Source organism: Azolla caroliniana, unplaced genomic scaffold (assembly GCF_043228905.1).
Source record: "Azolla caroliniana isolate FFs.n. ecotype wild unplaced genomic scaffold, voAzoCaro1.0.p SCAF_6, whole genome shotgun sequence".
NCBI classification, from domain to species: domain Eukaryota; kingdom Viridiplantae; phylum Streptophyta; class Polypodiopsida; order Salviniales; family Salviniaceae; genus Azolla; species Azolla caroliniana.
In genome coordinates, this window is record NW_028230441.1 from 22,195,680 (window position 1) to 22,215,700 (window position 20,021).

A 20,021-nucleotide genomic window follows, 5' to 3' on the forward strand; every position below is an offset into this window, starting at 1 on the left:
AGAGCACCAGATGATCATCGCATAGGCAAAGTAGGTCAGAAAAAAGGAAGATTAGGTGCAATTTGAAAACTGTCCAATGTGCACATTCCCTCTTCTAACTGCAGAATGAGAGCTCGGTTTCTCAACTTTGACTTCAGATAAGCAGAAAGATAATATCCATCCATTGAGACGGCTGGTTGGCAAAATCATAAATTGAAATATAAAAGCCTGCAGATCCATCTACATACAATGGTGACTTGAATTGCTTCTCAAATTTTTCTTTGGCAGTGTTCAGGTCAAATGGTGATTCGCATACCTTTACCATATAATAACCAGTCATCCTGGAAAGAGCAGCATTGTAAATGCATCTCTAGATGGCTTTTGTCATATCCAAGTACTTATTCAGAGCAAGATTTGAATTCGTACAGGAGCTGTTGTATCCAAGTACTTATCCAGAATAAGTGTTCAATCTTGCAACATGATGAAAACAAAATTGATAATGTCTGAATTGATGTGAAAATAGTTCTAAATTTCAACACAATTTGCTTTTCACTTACAATCAAATCGCCTCACCTCATTTGGCAGTGGTGCTGTGCTTTCTTCCAAGCATTGAAGAACTCATGAGTCTGTCTTTATCATATCAGAGTTTTCTGCTAATTGAGTCTTGTCTACCAATCAAATGAGTTAATATCTTTGACGAAACCCATGTTTCCCTTTTGAGATGGATTGCTGATTTGTACCAACAAAAGTTGGTCTCGAAAACTTACCAGCATTGAAGAAGACCTCTTGAGTCTGTCTACCAATCAGATGAGTTATATTTTGACAAAATACATGGAATTGACTTTTGAGATGTGAATTGCTGATTTGTAGGCAACAGAAGTAGGTTCAGATGTGAATATTGCAATGCTGCCCATGGTTTACCATCTCAAACAGGTGGACATGTGGTTCACATATTCCCCTGTATTCAATCATCCTTGATGATAGCTCATGTTCGCCCAATCTCACAGTCCCCTGTACCCTACCCAATTGTCCTATCAATGGTAGTGGTACAAAATGCAAGTCACCAATTACCCTGCCAAACCTCCACCAGATGCTGAGATTGCTAGCAATCTGGATCTATGTCATTAATCAATCGAAGGAAGTGGCCTTGTTTGATAATACCTCTCCCGTCTCCACCAGAACTGGACTATATAATTTGCTCAGAGAAAATGATGCAGATGATAATTATTTATATTCTGTGCATTATATCCCCAATTCAGGAACCTGGAGACAATAAAGATTGTTATCTCTACACCCTATGAAAATCCTGCCATCTAGCATCACTGGTGAAGAAAACACATCCCCTGGCAATCTTAAAGCAGCAACATGTTCACAAGCCTTAAATTTCATATCTACATTGATTTCAGTTGAAGGCACAACGATTTTTTGGAAATTTGCTTCATCCACTGCCTTGTGCTCCTCAACAGAGTGAGTCCTTAGACCTCCATAAACTTTCAGTACATGCATTTGTCCCAATGAGCCACAAACAACAACTAATCGAAAGCTATGGACAACACAGCCATTGTGTTCTGTTAAAGTTAAGTCAAGGCCCTCATCTACGAAGGCTGCAGATGTGATAGGCTCACCTACATGATGTTTCCATAAGCATGTACCACTAGATACATTTAGAGAGTAAACCCAACCATCCCTACAGCAGACTAAAACTTGTGATGGTAGAGCTGACGAGATACATGCCCCAGCAAAGATTGGTCCCAACGTCTTATATTGCCACGCAAGCAAACCAGTTGGTGTTAAAGCCACCACAAAACCATTCACCAAAGTACATATGACATATCCAAGATCAGTATCAATAATAGGTGACCCAAATATAGGAGCACCACTTTGATATGTCCAACAGATGTGTGGAGAATTCAGTTCAGATGTTATTGCAATAACAGATCCTCCTGTTGTTGCAATATATGCTAACCTTCTACTTGAGTCATGAACTGGAGCTGCAAATATACTTTCCTTGCAGTCATGCTCCCATACACGAGACTGGTTTACCGCATCGAGTATGTAGACCTTGTGATCATGAGAGCCGCACCAAATAAGACCTTTCAGAATGTCCATAGTCGGCTGGCACTTTACCTCAGCGTTGGTTTGGAATTTCCACCTCAGCATCCCATTTTCACAGTCAAAGAAATATAGAAAACCATCATAGCAACCCACCATTACTTGGGTTAAATCCAATGTAATGCCAGCAGACGACTCTACTCTCCCTCCTAATACACTTTCCCAAATCAATGAACCACTGCAAGCATCAATGCATACAAAATTATGTGCATGTGAACCAATGAACAAGTGACACTTATGCTTTGATACTAGCAGTAGTGGTGATGCATCAATGCAAGCTTTTAGCTGCACAGTCCACACAATAGTTAAACTGGATAAGCTCCTTGCTAATGAGCATGGTGCTGAATGAACGGGGACTTTACAAACCCTACTCTTCATAACAGTCTTATGAGAGATAGCATGTACATTACATCTTAATAATACCAAAGGTTCTGTAACCTGTATATATGGCCATCTATGACCAAGATCAATATCAACATCTACATTGCTAGAATTTAGGTGATCTGTAATCTGCATAGGTGGAATAATTGGTGAGGAAACCATTTTCAAGCGTTTATGCTTTCCTGGGTTGACTGTGGCAGAAAACAAACTACCTTCTTTCTGAGTTTTCAAAACAGATTCTAGTGCTAATGCAGAACTATAATGGTACAAAACTTGCATGTCTATGCCGAGAATGTAAGCCACATGAGCAGCAGATACAGATGTTCCACCTAGAGAGAAAAAATTATCATGAACTGAAATATTATCCATCTTCAAAACTCGTTCAAAGACATGTTTAATATGAATAGATATTGGGTTTATTTCTTCAATATTAGGAGATTCAGCCAAAGGCATATTCAATGTAATAATTGAATTTGAAAGAGCTTGATAATCCACTTTACCAGAAACCAGCAACGGCAAAGAACCAAGAAATTGAAAGCAGTGAGGAATGGCTGCCAATGGCAATCTCTCACCCAGCCAACTTCTAAGATTTGCTTCTACTTGAGACAATTCACTCTTGATGACCCCAGAATTTTTACGCTTGCTTGATATGTTTGTCTCTTTATTCGATTCAATAACAATGTGGGCAATCATGTTGCAATCCAAATTAATCCTCTCTTCAAAGGTCACAGCTGCTTGAGCGACAAGAGGATGCATCTGCAGAGCATTTTCAATTTCTTCGAGTACGACTTTATGTCCATTCATCTTTACAGTCCTGTCTTTCCTCCCTAAATATAGAAGAATCCCACTCGTAAGCTTCTTTACGTAGTCGCCAGTTTTGAAGAATTGCATATTCTTGTATTCAGGACCATCTACACATTCCATAAAGTTTTCCTTTGTTTTGTAACTGTCCTTGTAATATCCTGATGCAACCAGAATACCACCTACCCACAACTCTCCCTCATTTTGATTGTTTTCATTGGATGATATTTCGAAAAAACAACCAGGAATAGGTTTCCCTATTGGCACAGATGGATACGCCCAATCACTCTCTATTGCCCCACACTCAAAAAAGAAACAATCACCAGAAACCTCAGTACTTCCATATAAATTGAGAATCAATGTACCAGGTAAAATCGACCTTATTCTTTCAAGAAGCCAATGCATAAGAACTTCACCACTTAGCAAAACAATACGCAAAGAGTGTTGTTCCCTGTTATTCGATATTCGACTTTGTAGAACAGGAAGAACAGCTCGCATCCAAGATGGCACAGTAGTGAGTCTCGATACTTTATATGCTTCCAAGAAATGCAGAAGTCCTAAAGGGTTCTTAAATATGTCTTCTGGAGGTGGCACGATGATAAGCGAGCTTCCGAGAAGAGGTCCAAACAATTCTGTTAAATGGTCAATGAACGCAATTGAAGTTTTGAATATGGCTACATCATTTGGTCCAAATGGATACTCACGTTGCATCCAACAAAGCCGATGCATGAGTCCAACTTCAGTCCCACAGACACCCTTGGGTTTTGTGGTTGTTCCAGATGTGTACATGATGTAACAGTGAGTCCGAGTCCAGGATGGCGCACAATGACAGAAACAAGGGCATACCTCATTGTCAATACGTCTACTGCAGTATTGGAGGAAAAATACGTGAGTTTAGTGTGATTTTAGTTTTTGCAACATTCAAAACATACCTTTAAATCATGTAACTAAAAGTTTGCGACAACCTTCAAATTTGAAATTGAAGTGACAGATATATCTTTAAGTTCTGAAATTGAAGGCATAAATATTCCAAATCTTAGCTAGTATTATACTGTAAACATAAAGGTTAAATTTTTTAATAGCTCCAAATTTTCAACTTGAAGGGATAACACAATGATATCTTCCATCCTTTAGTTCTAAACTTATGAAAATGCTCCAAATATTGAAATTTTCGCAAATAAATAATCTCAAAATGCTGTAGATAAAGGCTCCCCACCTTTTGGAACAATTAGCATCACCCATGTCGTTGGACGAGGACTTGATGTCGAGGATAGATTCCCAATCAATGTGTGGAAAGGGAGGTTTAACAGTATCTTCGACTGAACTTGAAGATAGCTCTGGGGGTTGTTCACATGATAGATCAACCCATAAGAAGGGAACTTCAACACTACCTTCAGAGGAACTCGAAGATATCTTTAGCGGTTGTTCACATGCTAGATCAACATGTGAAAACAGAACCTTCACAGTAGATTCATAGGAATTTGAAGATATTTCCATAGGTTGTTCACGTGCCAATACGAGACAAGTATCTGAATCGATGATCACATCAGCCAATCTCTGAGATGGCCAAAAAGGATCCAATGGAACAAATGCAAATCCACATTGAAGAACTGCAAGCACTGCCACTACATACTCTACAGATGGACCCATAAAGAGGCCCACATTCCTAGCAAGTTCTGTGTTGCTCTCCGATCGAGATGTTGAGGAAGACGGAGACATGGTGCTTTCTTGATGATGGGGATGGTGTGGCAATGCTTTTCGTAGGCGTGCCGCTAGTCTATTCACCAGTGTGAGAAGGTTTGAGTATGTGAAACATTCATCTCCAGGATTGACTTGAACATCTCGTCTGGATGTCTGATTTGGTCTAGAGATCGCAACACTGCATCCTTCTTCTTCTTCTTCTTCTTCTTCTTGTTTTCCGCTGTCTCCTTCTTCATCTTCATCATCTTCATCATCATCATCTTCATCATCATCATCTTCTTCTTCTTCTTCTTCTTCTTCTTCTTCTTCTTCATTCAATGATTCTTCCCTTTTGTCCAGAGGTCTTATGTTTCTCTGCAAATGGGGAGAGGAAGCTCTGAGGAGGGCGAGGTGGCAGGGGTGGCGATGGGCCACGCGTGCAAAAGAGCAATAAAGGCAATGGCCTTCTTCTTCTCCAACAACATCTTCTTCAGAACAGAGCATAGCTATCTGTCTGTGTCTGTCACTCTGGACCCACACGATCACAGAACAGAGGCCAAGTCTGTGCTTGAGCAATAAAATAGCAGGGGATGAAACCCTAAACAATCAAAATGGAAGATGATGAAACCCTAAATAAATCAATCAATCAATCAATGGCAGGGGATTGATTAGATGCAGGGGCGAAAAGAACCCTATGTATGTTGTTAAAGCTAGACATAATTATCGAGAAATCAATACCGATTGTTGTTAAAGCTAGACGTGTCTGATTCATTATGCTTTGGTTGATAGATGATGTCGGGGTTATTCATTATGCTTTGGTTGTTGATCCATGATGTCTGGGTTACTCATTATCTTTCGGCCGATCAATGATCTCTGGGTTTTCATTATGTTTTGATCAATTGATGATGTCCGGGCTACTCATTATGTTTTGATCGATTGATGATGTCTGGGCTATTCATTATGTTTTGGTCGATCGATCATGTCTGGGATATTCATTATGTTTTGATTGATCGATTATGTCTGGGATATTCATTATGTTTTGATTGATCGATCATGTCTGGGATATTCATTATGTTTTGGTCGATCGATCATGTCTGGGATATTCATTCTGTTCTGGTTGATAGATGATGTCTGGGCTATTCATTACGTTTCAGCTTATAAGATTATGTCTAGGTTCTTCATGTATGTCACTACTACCAAAGCGAATTCTATGTTATCATGCCATAATTATCATGTGATGATAGATGCCCTCCCTCCATTGTTAGGGCCCTTTGAATTTTTCGGTGAGATACTAAGGAAGAAAATGCATTATTCATATGGTGTTTCCATCAAAAACAATCATGTCTAGGCTATTCAGTCTGTTCTTGTTGATAGATGATGTATGGGCTATTCATTATGTTTCAGTTTATAAGATTATGTCTAGGTTCTTCATGTATGTTGCTACTACCATAGCGAATTCTATATAAGACGCCACTTTCATGCCATAATTATCATGTGATGATAGATGCCCTCCCTCCCTCCATTGTTAGGGACCTTTGAAATTATCGGTGAGATGCTAAGGAAGAAAATGCATTATTCATATGGCGTTTCCATCAAAAACAAAACCTCGCTTAGTGCTTCCCTTCATTGTTCGTGTATTTCTTGTGAAGGCTTGACTCATAGAATCTCTCTAATCTCAATTCAAGTATTGTTTGCAATTACCATATATTTTTGTAATCTAGCAATAAGGAACATGCAACATTGTTTTCGAGTTTCCTTACCACCCTTGGTTCATGTATAGTAGAAGAGATTCATTCGATGTGGATCATTGGAGGAAAGCATTTCATTGAGCAATCATCACACTTAGTGGACATTCGTGGTGTGATACACCATAAGAGTTAACTTGCTTACTATTATACAGTTGTATGGTTAATATGACAATGCATAGAGGTGCATGATTAATATTGCTTTCTATAGCTTGCATGAGTGTGGATTCTTTTGTATATTTCTAGTCGTAATGCAATACAATAACAAGTTGATCATTTCATTGAAATAATTGCACTTTGTGAGTTTTCACCTTATACTGAGGTTTCCAATCACTGAAGAAGGTTGCATGATTAGAGTACATGTTGTCATGCTTGATCTTGAATCATAATATAGCTCGCCTATAGTGTTTTGCCTTTGTCATCTTTAGGCAATTATTATTTTCATATCAACCCAAAAGTTAATGTTAATTTCTTTATTCGACATTCAAATTTTATGGTCCACATATTCAATGTTAACGTTGGTTCCACAAGGAGGAAAGCTTGGGCCATGTCTTCATGAAGTGGATAAATGTTTACTTTGGGCTTGAGAAATTTATTAGCACAAAAATTGGTTGCATCCACTAGCATGTTTCTTACTTACATGGGTTTTATGCATTGAGAAGGGATCTAGTGCAAATAAATTATTGTTGAAATCAAACGTTATCCCTACCATTATTACTTAATGCGATATTAGTTATTTGTCCAACCAATCCATTTCCACTTTGTTCTTGTGCAACAAAAATATCTTTATGTAAATTTTATTCTGCCTTACAGATTTTCTATTTCTTTGATGTTCAAGCATCAAGAAGATTCTCTATAGATGAGAGTGCTTGTGTCCCTCGTCTCTTTGAAGGTTTCCCTAACCACTTATTCCCTAGATCGTGTACAATGGAAATTCACAAGTGTTATTTTGGTATGTGCATATTCTCATCGCTTAACGCTTGAGACGTATTTGCCACATCATGTGTTCATTTTATTGTGATTAATGGCAATTCAAAATATTCCTTACAAGAGGATAGAGCAATTAGGATCCTCTTCTAGCAACATGTTATCACGTATGTTTAAGTAGAAAGGAAAGGGTTGTCTCTATTGCAAATATTAGCAAAATTAACTCGTTCATGTTCTAGAGTTTTATCATCCTTGTTGAGCTATGATACATTTGGTCGCATACGAGCATTTCATGGGACATTTGTCCTTGCTTATTATATGTCCATTACAGACTCTTTAAAATATAAACATTGCTTTGTGACCACTATGATGAACATACAAGTTGTAGGTATCCAATGTCCATTTCTATACATGGTATTCAATCATTGCCAATGACATAAGATGCCTTTCTTTCCATGGATACTATTGAAAACTTGGTAACTTGTATTTTTTGCTTCCTTATCATATTTAAGTAATATGACAAATTCACGGTGAGTAAAGACAAATATTTAACAAATATAGACAAGGACACAAACATTTTCCATACTTATTTTGATAACATTTACAATTATTTTACAAATGTGAATTGAAATACAAGAGGTTAAAAAGATCTAAAAAAAAGAATTGTGTAGTAGTATACCCACATCTCGATCAAACGAGAGCAAGCCAAAAAAGAGAGGGAATATACGGGTGTTTGTGCAAATGTAGGCTAAAGCCATAAGGACATCAACATTATTGACATATGCTTAGGAGATTACAATGAGATATGCACGTAGGGTACAAATGAGAGTTGTGACACTTGAATGTAGTGTGTCAAATAATGACACCTCTTAAGAATGTCACAACAAGACATGTAATTTGTTCAAGGGGGTGAAGATCTAAAACATGAGATGTAAGACTATAGTGGATTGAATCATCTTAGTTTTACCACGAAGTGGGCAATGAGAGTATCATATTACTTGCTTATGTATGTATGTATGTATGTATGTATGTATGTATGTATTGGTCCTTAAACACATTGACAAGTACTTAGGAGAATGCGATGAAAATACAATCTTATCCATGAAATTGTGAACAAGTCCCAAGGACGTTGGTAAACCATCCTTTTTGTCCATGAACTCATAGACAAGTCCTATATGAAAGAGGACGTTAGAAGGTATGGTGGAATACACCTTGATTCATGGCACGCACAAATGCAAAGCATGCTACAACATAGACAAGAAAAAGGAGGAGAAGGATGACAAGGCTAATAATGGAAACGGTCCCCCAATCATGCTTGAAGTTTAGGAGAGAATTTACATTGCAATCACTAGCTGACAACAAAGTTGAAATTGTCGAATCATGAGCGGTGATCAAGGGGGAGGATTGCAAAGCATTGACTTGGATGAGATCCTGAAATCCATGGCTTTTGAGGAGGAAAGCAAAGGTGGTGAAAATGATGAGGAGAAGGATTATGAGAGTGAGAAGGGCAATGTAGAGCCAAATGAGGCCAAGGATTCTACGACGGGCACCAGTTAAGCCGATAAATGAGATAACAAACATGATGATGCCGATGGAGATGATAAGCCATTGTATGTGAGAGGAGCAATGGTAGCCACGATGGGCAATCCAAATGCCAACACCAAGAACAACCAATGAGAGCAATAAGGTTAGAAAGTTGATGAGGATGAGGATCCTTATGCTTAGAGAGGGGCGCCTAGTATGATCTGGTCTTCCTAACATCTTTTTGAATGGAGATTTTTGGCTACTCTCTTTCAAGGGAAATTTGATTTTTGATGCATAAAACTACCCCTTCATCCCTTATACTTTCTCTCGCAGACACATAGACACACACATGCACGTAAAGTGTATGCTATGCCAACCCATTTTATTCCTTGCACTCCTTTCTCTCTCTCGAATTTCCCTTGCTTGTGTCTAAGTTATGCTAGACTTCAATGTCACACTTTTGTCACACACACACTAGTATAGAGAGAGTCCCATAGAGAATTAAATTAAGTCTTGGTGTCAAATTTATGTGAATATATTGATGTGTGTCATATAGACCCCTATAGAATTAAATCAAGTGTTGGTTTCAAATCATATGTATCCATATTTATATGAATATGCAGATTTCCAATTTTTGTGACTCATGTTTTGTTGTAGTACGTGGTATACATATGTACATATTGGTAAGAATATGTTTATTGACACTTTTAAATTGTATGTAAAAAGAACACTTGTTTCATGGCAATTGAAGACTCTAACATACCTTGTAGGTAGAAATCTAAGATGATTTTTTTGTGTGTTGTGTGTTGCACATATGTAATTATGTGTGTATACCAATTCGAATGAGTGAGGATAACATATATTTTAAGAGTGGTTCTTATTGTGAGCCTTGAGGACATCAAAGACTTTAAATTGAGCATAACATTATTAAAGATAAACTCAAAATTAATTTGAAACTATGCAGTCTTAATATTTGTAGATGTTTGGGCAAGATTTGTTAATTTTCACTATAACGAAGTTATTGTTTCATAAAAATACATGTTGAAACATTTTACAAAGTACAATGTGCCAATGAAATATAAATCCTATTAATTGTGCATATGTGGCCAACAAGCGGATCTACATACTTATCCAATATATCAATTCTGGGATACATTCTTGGCTAAATTGCAAATATGAGACATTTTTTTTATTGGGAGATACCATTGTATCCCTTAAGAATGGTCACAAGTGATGAAAGGGATATATGATGAAGAAAATATGTTTCTATTTTTCATGGTACTAAGATTTAGTGTGACATATTTGAGGATATTTCTACAAAGTTTTTTATTATGAAATTACCAAATTGATGAAAGGAATCCATTCGAAAAGGCATACAACCAATTAAGCAACGAAGCCAAATACAAATGCCGTGACTAGAGCAACGAGAGGAGCAAAGATATTATTGATGGAAGAACTATGAGCAAAGTTGGGAACATAAGTTGTGGTATGGGGAGGAGGAAGAAAGATAACAGGTGAGGTGGGAATGTTGTTGTTGTTAGGTGAGGTGGGAATATTGTTGTTGTTATTGTTATTATTGTTAATGTTGGTCGTGGGTGCATCTAAGACATTGACAACAAGGCGCAATCCTTGAGAACATTGGTCAGCATATCCAGATATGAAATAGAATGTTTGTGCAGAGGTAAGGGTAATGGCCATGTCACCCTCCCCACCATCAGAAGCAAGAGGACTATCGCTAGCACAATCATTATACCCAACTTCTGTCACAAGGAGAACGCTACTTTGTCCATAAGTATAGGGAAAATCTAGGGAAAACAAGGAACCATGTTATTCTTTCCACAATAATAGAACCATTTAAAGTAAAAACATTGAACATTGTTAGAAATGAGTACAATCAATGAAACTGCCTTACATAATGTATCACCCACATAGAAGGTGTATTGGGATGCCCATGCTTGCAAATCAGTGCCAGGAGACCATCCAGCAGGGCCACCTACTGTATATGATGTTGCATGAATACCATCAAGCTTCAAAATAATCGCCACAATGAACATTGCTAACATCATGAGAGAATAATGTCTTTGCGCCATCGTTATTTGTAATAGATTGTGAAAAATGCTAATCTCGGTTTCTTATCAATAAGATTACCCACTGTTTGCTAGATAAAAACAAAGATGATCAAATGGTAGATTCAATGCCCTTACAAGCCAATCTCATTGATGTTTCGACTTGTGTTTTTATCCCTTACATGCTCTTTGTTGGTCTTAAATACACATGATCATCGAGACCTCATTTAGTTATTATAGTATTAAATATACTTGGCCTCAATATACATTCCTTCTTATTTTATTGTACGGTCATATAATATTCCTTTCATAGTCCCATTTGTATCTACTCCCATGTTGCATCCCACACTTTATGAACTCTTATCCTTCCTTGAAAGTTCAATGCTTGATACATTCTAAGACTTTTATTGCCAAAGATACTCTACAAGTCAATTTGTTGTTATGTCTCTAAGAATCCCTTTGGACTTAGCCTTTCAAAATGAGTGTAGCAAGTTGCAACACGTTTATCAATTTAATATTCATAGTCAGAATATTTTATTGTTCCACACTCTAGTTTATATACCACATTTCTTGCCACTCCCAATAGGTAATCCTTAATATAGATCTAGCTTTAGTTTGGCAAAGAGTTAAGGTGTTGCACTTTCTAAATTCATCGATTTTCAAATGCCCCAATATGTAAAATAAACTAACATAATAGACGATTAGAAAGGATGAAACCAACATTATAATTTGTGTTGTGTTTCTCACACCTTTAGCTAATCTAATTTGAAAACAATACATACATGCACTATCTTGGAGCATAGAACTAATGGTCTCTGGGATTATTGTATACAAATATGTCTATAGACCTATATAAACATGTTTTTGAGTGGATTGATAGTCCATTCATCATAGGTGGTTGTTTACAAACCAATGATTGGCAACCGACAAATTGGAAATACTTGTTTTGCATATGCATAGTGGTTGCATAAAAATGTTCAATTGTGCTATAATTGGCTAAGATTCCCTCCAGAGTTGATGTTTTGATTTTATGCCATTATTGTTTTTCTTATTACAACTTTGGATGCAACTTTCATGGTTATGGTCCAAGACCATACCAAGCAAGATTCACTTCCCCACATAACTATTTCAAGAATGAAAATTTTAGCGTGAGATTGAATCAGCAATGAGAACATGTAAAAAGTGAACTAGCATATTGATTCATGAGAGAATTAACACACAAACATAGTTTGGGAATTCGTAAGAATGTCTTACAAATTACATGAATCAAACATTGTGTTAAATTTAACAATTGTTTACCATTTTTGGCATAAATTTATTTTTTATTACAAGAACTATTACACCTTGTTTTTGACAAATATTAATGTGGTGCTTTTTAATTTGATTTTCAGTTGTATGCGCCCTTATATATTCTCAACAGACCATTCCACTTCATCTAACCCCACTTTCCTTCCTCATGTTAACAATTTAATGCCTACTTTTGCATATTGATTCATGAGAGAATTAACACACAAACATAGTTTGGGAATTCGTAAGAATGTCTTACAAATTACATGAATCAAACATTGTGTTAAATTTAACAATTGTTTACCATTTTTGGCATAAATTTATTTTTTATTACAAGAACTATTACACCTTGTTTTTGACAAATATTAATGTGGTGCTTTTTAATTTGATTTTCAGTTGTATGCGCCCTTATATATTCTCAACAGACCATTCCACTTCATCTAACCCCACTTTCCTTCCTCATGTTAACAATTTAATGCCTACTTTTGACACATTGCAAAATTCCACTTCTCATTAGATTCTCATACAACTCAATTGCGAACCATTTGCTAAGAATCTCTTCACATTGTTATGTGGTGGAGATCATCACATTATCTTGTGAATTGTTCTAAAAGCCATTAATATTCTGCAGCATCCTCACTTTATGTGTATTCAAATCAATGCTCTTGTAATCCTAACTAGAAATGCATATGCCAAAAAAACCCATATTTGATCTCACTTTCCCAAGGTTGGCATAGCATTTCTGAAATCAATCTATTTTTAAAATACTCAAATTCTTAACATAGTTGGAGTCTAGTAATAACAAATATATATACAAGGGTGTTATAAAAAAATCTTTGGCCAGATGACTCCCTGATATTTACAAAATATCTTCTAAAATCCATTCAAGTACAAATGTATTTATAAAATTTAAAATTGATTGAAACTTAATTATATATTTTCAATATGATGCAAGTTATAGTCTTATAGGATCAATCTCAAACGCCTTATAATATCAATTTCAAATGCTGCTTACTACCATAGACTCATTATGCGAGACATTTGAAATTATTGATTAGAAATGATCAAGATTTGATTCTTGAGTGACAATATCAATCAAATCTAACAGCCCTGTGTTAGCACTACATCAATGTATCACTATAATTTCATACGACAAAATAGTCGTATCAATCAAAGGTAAGGCTATTGCTTCTATTGCAACATCCCTTGAGCTGATATAATGCAACTTCAATGCGATAAGATTTCAATGTTAATTTGATTATTAGCATTTGGAATCACTTCTTGAAGATACACCATCTCATACTTCGAATTTTATGATTGCCATAATGGAAGTGGATCAAACAATGGTTGCTTTGGTTAACAGCATTTATCATCACGCAACCATCTTATTTAAAAAATTGCAGGCGATATCTTCCCTTGGAAGACAGGAAGTTGTCTCAAACTTTTGGCCCTATGCCTAAAGTGTTCACTGACTCCCTCCTACCACAAGTATTATATCAATACCCAATTTGATAAACAATTTGTGCTTGTAGTCATGAGGATGACTCTGACATCAAAGACGATCTCTAAGATAACCCTATTGACGGTAAACTTGATTGGTAAACCTTAATCAATGCCTCCGATATAAGTCTCGTCAGTTATGAGAAACATATCACAACCAGAAATTGGAGTATAGTATTTGTGAGGCAGTAGAAGGCCGACCTTCATCAACACCAAAAGAAGACCAGGAGAAACATTATGACGAACACTATTGCAATGTATCAAGCTTCTCCTAGAATTTGCGTCAAATACCTGATACCAAAAGAAAAATGCATGCACTTCATTTAGTTTACTGTAAGAATTGCATCCTTGCCATTACATTACAGACAGATAAGGTGAAATTTTAGTACTCCAGTAATTTCAAGTATAAGTGAAAGCTTGACCTTTATCTACGCCAAATGAAGGCTAGGAAAAATAATATCACAAACACTAGTACCAATGGTAGTATCAAGCTTCTCTTCGAATTTGCCTCAAATACCTGATACAAAAGAAAAATGCAGATCCTTTATTTAGTCTAAAGTAACAACAGCATCTTTGCCATTTCAATACTAACAGAGAAATTTTAGTTGCTAAAAACACTCATCAATTGGTCAGGAAATAGACCAGAAATATTGTGATGAACATCGCAACCAACATAAGCCAGCTTTTTCCTCTTTTTTTCTCAAAAACCTGACATAAAAGAAAATTGATCTCTGGATCAATGGAAAAGCAAAATGATTGTACAACACATTGATTCATCTCTCTAAGCTACATAAAAAAGATAGGTTGCTAATTATATAAGCCTAGAGTCAAATTTGCAGCTAAATGTTTCAATTTAAGAATTAACATTTGCTAGCTAATGCGAAGTAGTGTTTTTTTGGTATTAATTAATTAATTAATTAATTAATTAAGAATTAAGATATTGGGAACCAAGAGGGCCCCAAAGTCATTCATGAAGTAAATAATTGACAACATAGGAAGGTCATTACCTTCTTAAACCTCCCTACAGTTACTGCTAGCATGCCTCTTGATGTATCCATGTGGCTTCCCTGACATGAAGAAAGAAAAGAACTCTTCTATTATGTTATGGTACTTCTTCATTCATGAAATATGACAACATAAAATGATGTTAGGGCATAATTTGTGACTGTTTTCTATATGTATATGACCATTTAAAATGGCATGAGGACATATTAGATTACGTCCTATTCTGTTAGAGTTTACATATATTCTCATATGAAAATATAGGGAGTTTTTCTGAAATACCCCTGAAGTCTTAATATTTCCCTTATGATCCAGAGATTACATTATGACCACATCATTTCTCCAAATGCCTTTGGTCAACGCCCTCAATCACACTCACTCCTTTCTCTCTTTTTCAGTATCCACTCTCTCTCTCTTTCCCTTCCTTTTTAGTGTAGTAGTATAGTATCCATACACGCTGCTGCTCTGCCTGCTATCTGCTCATGCAACTTCCATGTTCTCAAGCCTCCCCATTGCTCCTGCTCTGAATGCTACCTGCTCACTCCTGCCTGCCACTTGCTCCTCAATCCCCCCCACTTTACTTTTTTACACTATCTACTCTTATCTGCTCCATATCCATTCCAACACCAACCTAACACATGACAACCACCACACTGGAACAAAACAATGGATGGACATTTAGAAAACCTCAATGAAACATTTTAATTTTTGACTATGTGATGTGTGTGTGACAGTGTGTGGTTGTGTGGGTGTTCAAAGACACTGATGGCCCCCATTAAAGTTGGGTGATGCCAGCTGTGTTGAAATGAACCAGGGTCCTGGATCAAGATGGGCGATACCAGTGATCATACTCTCAAAATGGCAGTCTCAGATAAAAACTCAGGCTTCCTTACGAAAATTCATGGTTACCAGGGTCCTTGAGTTCTAAGTTTGATTTCTTTATGAAACTTGAAATGTCATTTGTTTTCTACTTCTCTATCTCCTTTTACATTTCTTGGTGGAGCTTTAATATGATACTTCAATTATCATGCCCACCTAACAAGTCACCACATTTATCTCAAATTACCTCATATTTTGAGCACGTGAGAACTGATATTCACCTTCTACTATGTTTTCATAGCATACCTTCATTTTTTTCATACTTGGGTGATGATGCCATGATGCTACATCAACACCTAGCTTGTGCAAGTGAGGTGAAAGAAGTGTTAAGGATATCCATGAGTTAAGGCTCATGGAGGTAGTAAAATGCAAATGGATACGTTCTGGCATTTTTACCTTGTATCACAGACGGCATCGAGGGTCAACATTTGCAACATAATCTTCCAACTTTGAGATTTTAGCAACTTGCCATTTCATCCTTAGTGCCTCGACTGATCTATTCTCGATGATCACATCCGTCATAGCAAAGTTGAGAGCTTCAATAGATCTTTTACTCCCCATCTTTTAAACCATTTCATAATGTCAAGGACCCACTAGATGAGAGGATTTGCTCTTCTTAGTTTTTCAAACCTTGCATCTATGTTTCAAGCTTATTTTTGGCAATCTACGATTGGGCATATTATTGCCTTCTCTGATATATTTGTATACTCTTTGCATGGCTCACATCGACATACGCCTAGCACTTGTTTCTAATAGCATGATAGGATAGGATCTTTTAATTTTCTCTATTTCATTCCATGCACTAAATGAGAAAGTGTCACCCCATACTTCCACTTCACAGATCAACACATAGAGAGAGAGAGAGAGAAGGTTGATTAAAGGAATTAATGAGAATTTGGGGGTATTTCAAATCTTTTCCCAAATTTATATGAGTGTATATCATGAAAGCTAGCATCCTATGTATTTCATCTATCATCATATAATGATGTTGGGCCATGCCACAGAAATTAACATTCTACTCTGCAAATTGTATTTCTTCATGTACATGAGCAACTGTATTCCGTCATGTACATGAGCAACGGAAATTGTATTTCTTCATGTACATGAGCAACTGTATTCCTTCATGTATATCTGTGATCATGTATATCTGTCGTAATCTGTGATTGTATTTCTTCATGTATATTAGCTTAACATTCCATGAAATCGAGCACAAAATTCTCAATTATACTTGTTTTGTATAAGAACTTCAAACCTATTGGAACATACCATCAACTCTAGCATTTTATTCTGTGATTGTACTTCTTCATGTATATCTGTCGTAATCTGTACACGAGAAGATAGATTTGTAGCTTCTAGTTAAGAAAAAACAAATGCGAAAAAGGGATAAAATCTAACCTCTAATTCATGTATATGCATACCCTCTTCAGGATATTAACTTTATCTTGTAAACCATCCACAGCCATATCATTATCATGTTCTGAAATCTCTAGAGCTGAATAGGATGAAGAAGCTCGATTGACACCTTCTTCAATGCCATCAAAGAGAGAGGACCGTGATCCACGATAATCTCTGCAAAGAAAAAGTAAGAAATTATTGCTAACAAATTCTTATGTCTGCAAAATGAAGAAAAATTTATTCTTATAATCTCTGACAAAAACAGAAAAAGATATGTAATGATATAGGCAAAAAACATACACAACACTACTTCTTTCTGCAAAAACCAGAATATCTGGCCAGAAACATACAAGTTCTTGGGATAATCTCAGCTATAAAGCATTGTCATAATCCAATAACAAAAGAATAAACTGATTCTTGTGATATAATTTCTTCAGAAACTGACCTTGCTCTTGAGAGATGATCTCAGCAAACAAAACAGAAAATTCCTAGAAATAATCTTTGATTAAAATAGAACATTTCTTGAAATGATCTCTGGGAAAATAGACAAATTATTGCAATAATATCAACAAATAACATACTAATTCTAGTGAAAATTTCACCAGGAAAAACAGAATGCAATATCTATAAAAACAGACAAATTGTTGCAGTAACCTTCGCAAATAGCAGAAACTTCAAGAAAAAATAATAGAAAATAGATATTGTGTTAATCCTCATGGAAAATAATAGTTATTCTTGATAACTGCAGGAAAACTAGTATTAAAACACCTTCTATTAATCTTCCGAAAAATAGAAAAACCATTGCAGTACTGCCAGTAGAAATAGACAAGCTCTAGAGATATTATAAGCAGAAACAGGAAACCTGGTCCAATAAGCTCAAAAAAAACAGAGTTTTCTGCCATCATCTTTGTAAAAAAAAGACAGATTCTTAGCATAATCTTCGATGGAAAAACAGAGAAAATCTTGCTATAATCTTTCAGTAAAAGCAGATCAGTGTTTGCCACGATCTCAGCAAAAACCAGGAAAATAAATATTGCAATAAACTCTGTCAATTTCTAGCGATAATTGCAACATTTGGCAGGAAAATCAGAGAAAATATTTCCGTAACTCCTGCAAAACAGAAAAAAGATTCTTGCCAAAATAATTGCATCTGTGCAAGAAGCAAGGAAAAAGCAGGCGGAATTATTGAAAAAAGGACAGACAAATTCCATTGCGAAGATCTAACCTAAAACAGGCGCATTCATCACGTAGGGGATAAAAAGGAGATGGAAATTTTCGACATCAGGAAGCGAAGACAATGGATACGGATCAAAAAAAGGCAAGAAACAGAAGAAAGTATCTGATGTTAAAGAAGAAGAAGAAGAAGAAGAAGAAGAAGAGAAGAAATACCTGCGCGAGTTCATCGAAACGGGTGACAGACAACGATTCTGCTCTGCGATGACTGGCTCTGTCTCTGCAAACTGTCACTGAATCGCTCGCTCGCCTCAGGCAGCCTCTGGCAGAGTTGTTTTTCTTTATTCGCGACGATGCCCCTCCCGTTTTAGCTATTTACGAAACTGCCCCTGCGTTTCTCTTCGTTTTTATTATTATTATCATCTCTTCTCTTCTGTTAGAGACATCCACACTAAACTGATACACCTCCAAACCATCATTGCCATCGAGCATGAAATAAATCGATGCCTACTATGTTCCAATTCCACCGAACAAAAGAAACACAATCCTTTAGTAATGTTTCTTTTTTTTAATGCGTCCCCTAATGGTAAAGCTCCAACCATAACTCTCCAAATAAATATCTTGGCTCGTAGCATCAATCGAGAACACCAAACTGCCTTGATCACATGAAACCACCAAGTAATGGGCTTATGAAAACCCCATATCTTTATAACCCTTTCTTCCAACCACTTATGTTTGTCAATCAACTTGTGATAAGCCACATTCGTTGAGATCATTGTCAATCTCTTATTTCCAACAAACCTCCAATCAAGCTCTTGAGATCGCCCATCTAAATCAAGAATTGGCTCATGCGAAGATAGTATTTGTTGCAACTTATCCCAAATAAAGTTATAACATTTTGGAATACGAAATGTTGATCTTCTTGTTCGAAAAGCCATTAATCTTCTTTGTGAAACCAACAAAGCATCCTTAACTGTTACCAAACCCAATCTAGTCATCCGATTAAATTGAAGGTTAAGAATTTGTTTACATTCCCACCTCAACAACCTTGATGTTGCCAAAACCTCCATTTGTAATGAATTGGAACATCCCCTTTCTTGTGGGGGATGTCATTCCACAAAATCCAACATACTTTGCCAAGATGTCAACAAATGATTAACTATCATAGATCCTGTACATTTGAAATCCCTGTCAGAATTAATTACATTCCACCAATTCGCTTCAACCTTCATGTTTCCAAGCTTTATTCCGTTCTTCTCTATAAAGTATGCCACCATTTCTGTCCAAGGTTGTACACCTTCAAACATGAACCGAATGAAAGTAAATCGACGAGCCACCATATGCTCTTATAGATTCAATATTCATGTCACACCAAGACGTTTCAGAGTACAAACATGATCCCATGCCAACCATGACAAGGCACTTTTCCCTTTTCTTTTCCATAACAACATTCGCATCGAACGTGACAACATTTCGAAGAGCTTTCTTTGACCATGGGAGCAAAGGAAGATAATAAGATACCATAGAGACCATAATCGATTGGACCACCTTAAGTCGTACATGAAAAGGC

The 20,021-nt window shown here is 36.4% G+C and overlaps 4 protein-coding genes across 5 annotated transcripts; all 4 read right to left on the reverse strand.

Annotated features, from left to right (window-relative positions):
* Positions 1-471: 471 nt before the first annotated feature.
* LOC147863357 (putative acyl-activating enzyme 19) lies at positions 472-5,607 on the reverse strand. Its single transcript, XM_087321313.1, has 2 exons — positions 4,490-5,607; positions 472-4,138 (listed from the first exon to the last, which is right to left on the reverse strand). Exons 1-2 carry the CDS (start codon positions 5,455-5,457, stop codon positions 1,222-1,224), a joined length of 3,885 nt encoding a protein of 1,294 aa, XP_087177439.1. The 5' UTR covers positions 5,458-5,607; the 3' UTR covers positions 472-1,221.
* A 2,671-nt stretch (positions 5,608-8,278) lies between these two features.
* On the reverse strand, positions 8,279-9,420 carry LOC147863358 (tetraspanin-8-like). Its single transcript, XM_087320677.1, has one exon. The coding sequence runs from the start codon at positions 9,384-9,386 to the stop codon at positions 8,814-8,816; it is 573 nt and encodes a 190-aa protein (XP_087176803.1). The 5' UTR covers positions 9,387-9,420; the 3' UTR covers positions 8,279-8,813.
* A 797-nt stretch (positions 9,421-10,217) lies between these two features.
* On the reverse strand, positions 10,218-11,437 carry LOC147863359 (early nodulin-like protein 9). The gene is made up of 2 exons (XM_087321910.1): positions 11,062-11,437; positions 10,218-10,954 (listed from the first exon to the last, which is right to left on the reverse strand). The coding sequence occupies exons 1-2, from the start codon at positions 11,237-11,239 to the stop codon at positions 10,533-10,535; spliced, it is 600 nt and encodes a 199-aa protein (XP_087178036.1). The 5' UTR covers positions 11,240-11,437; the 3' UTR covers positions 10,218-10,532.
* A 2,231-nt stretch (positions 11,438-13,668) lies between these two features.
* On the reverse strand, positions 13,669-18,750 carry LOC147863360 (bet1-like SNARE 1-1). Of its 2 annotated transcripts, none has more exons than XM_087321467.1 (7): positions 18,668-18,750; positions 17,302-17,452; positions 17,150-17,206; positions 15,010-15,069; positions 14,645-14,710; positions 14,425-14,519; positions 13,669-14,293 (listed from the first exon to the last, which is right to left on the reverse strand). In XM_087321467.1, the coding sequence occupies exons 1-6, from the start codon at positions 18,679-18,681 to the stop codon at positions 14,427-14,429; spliced, it is 441 nt and encodes a 146-aa protein (XP_087177593.1). In that variant the 5' UTR covers positions 18,682-18,750; the 3' UTR covers positions 13,669-14,293; positions 14,425-14,426. The 2 variants fall into 2 exon arrangements, with proteins under 2 accessions (XP_087177593.1, XP_087177595.1); XM_087321469.1 differs by having other exon boundaries at positions 14,392-14,519.
* Between the last annotated feature and the right edge of the window lie 1,271 nt (positions 18,751-20,021).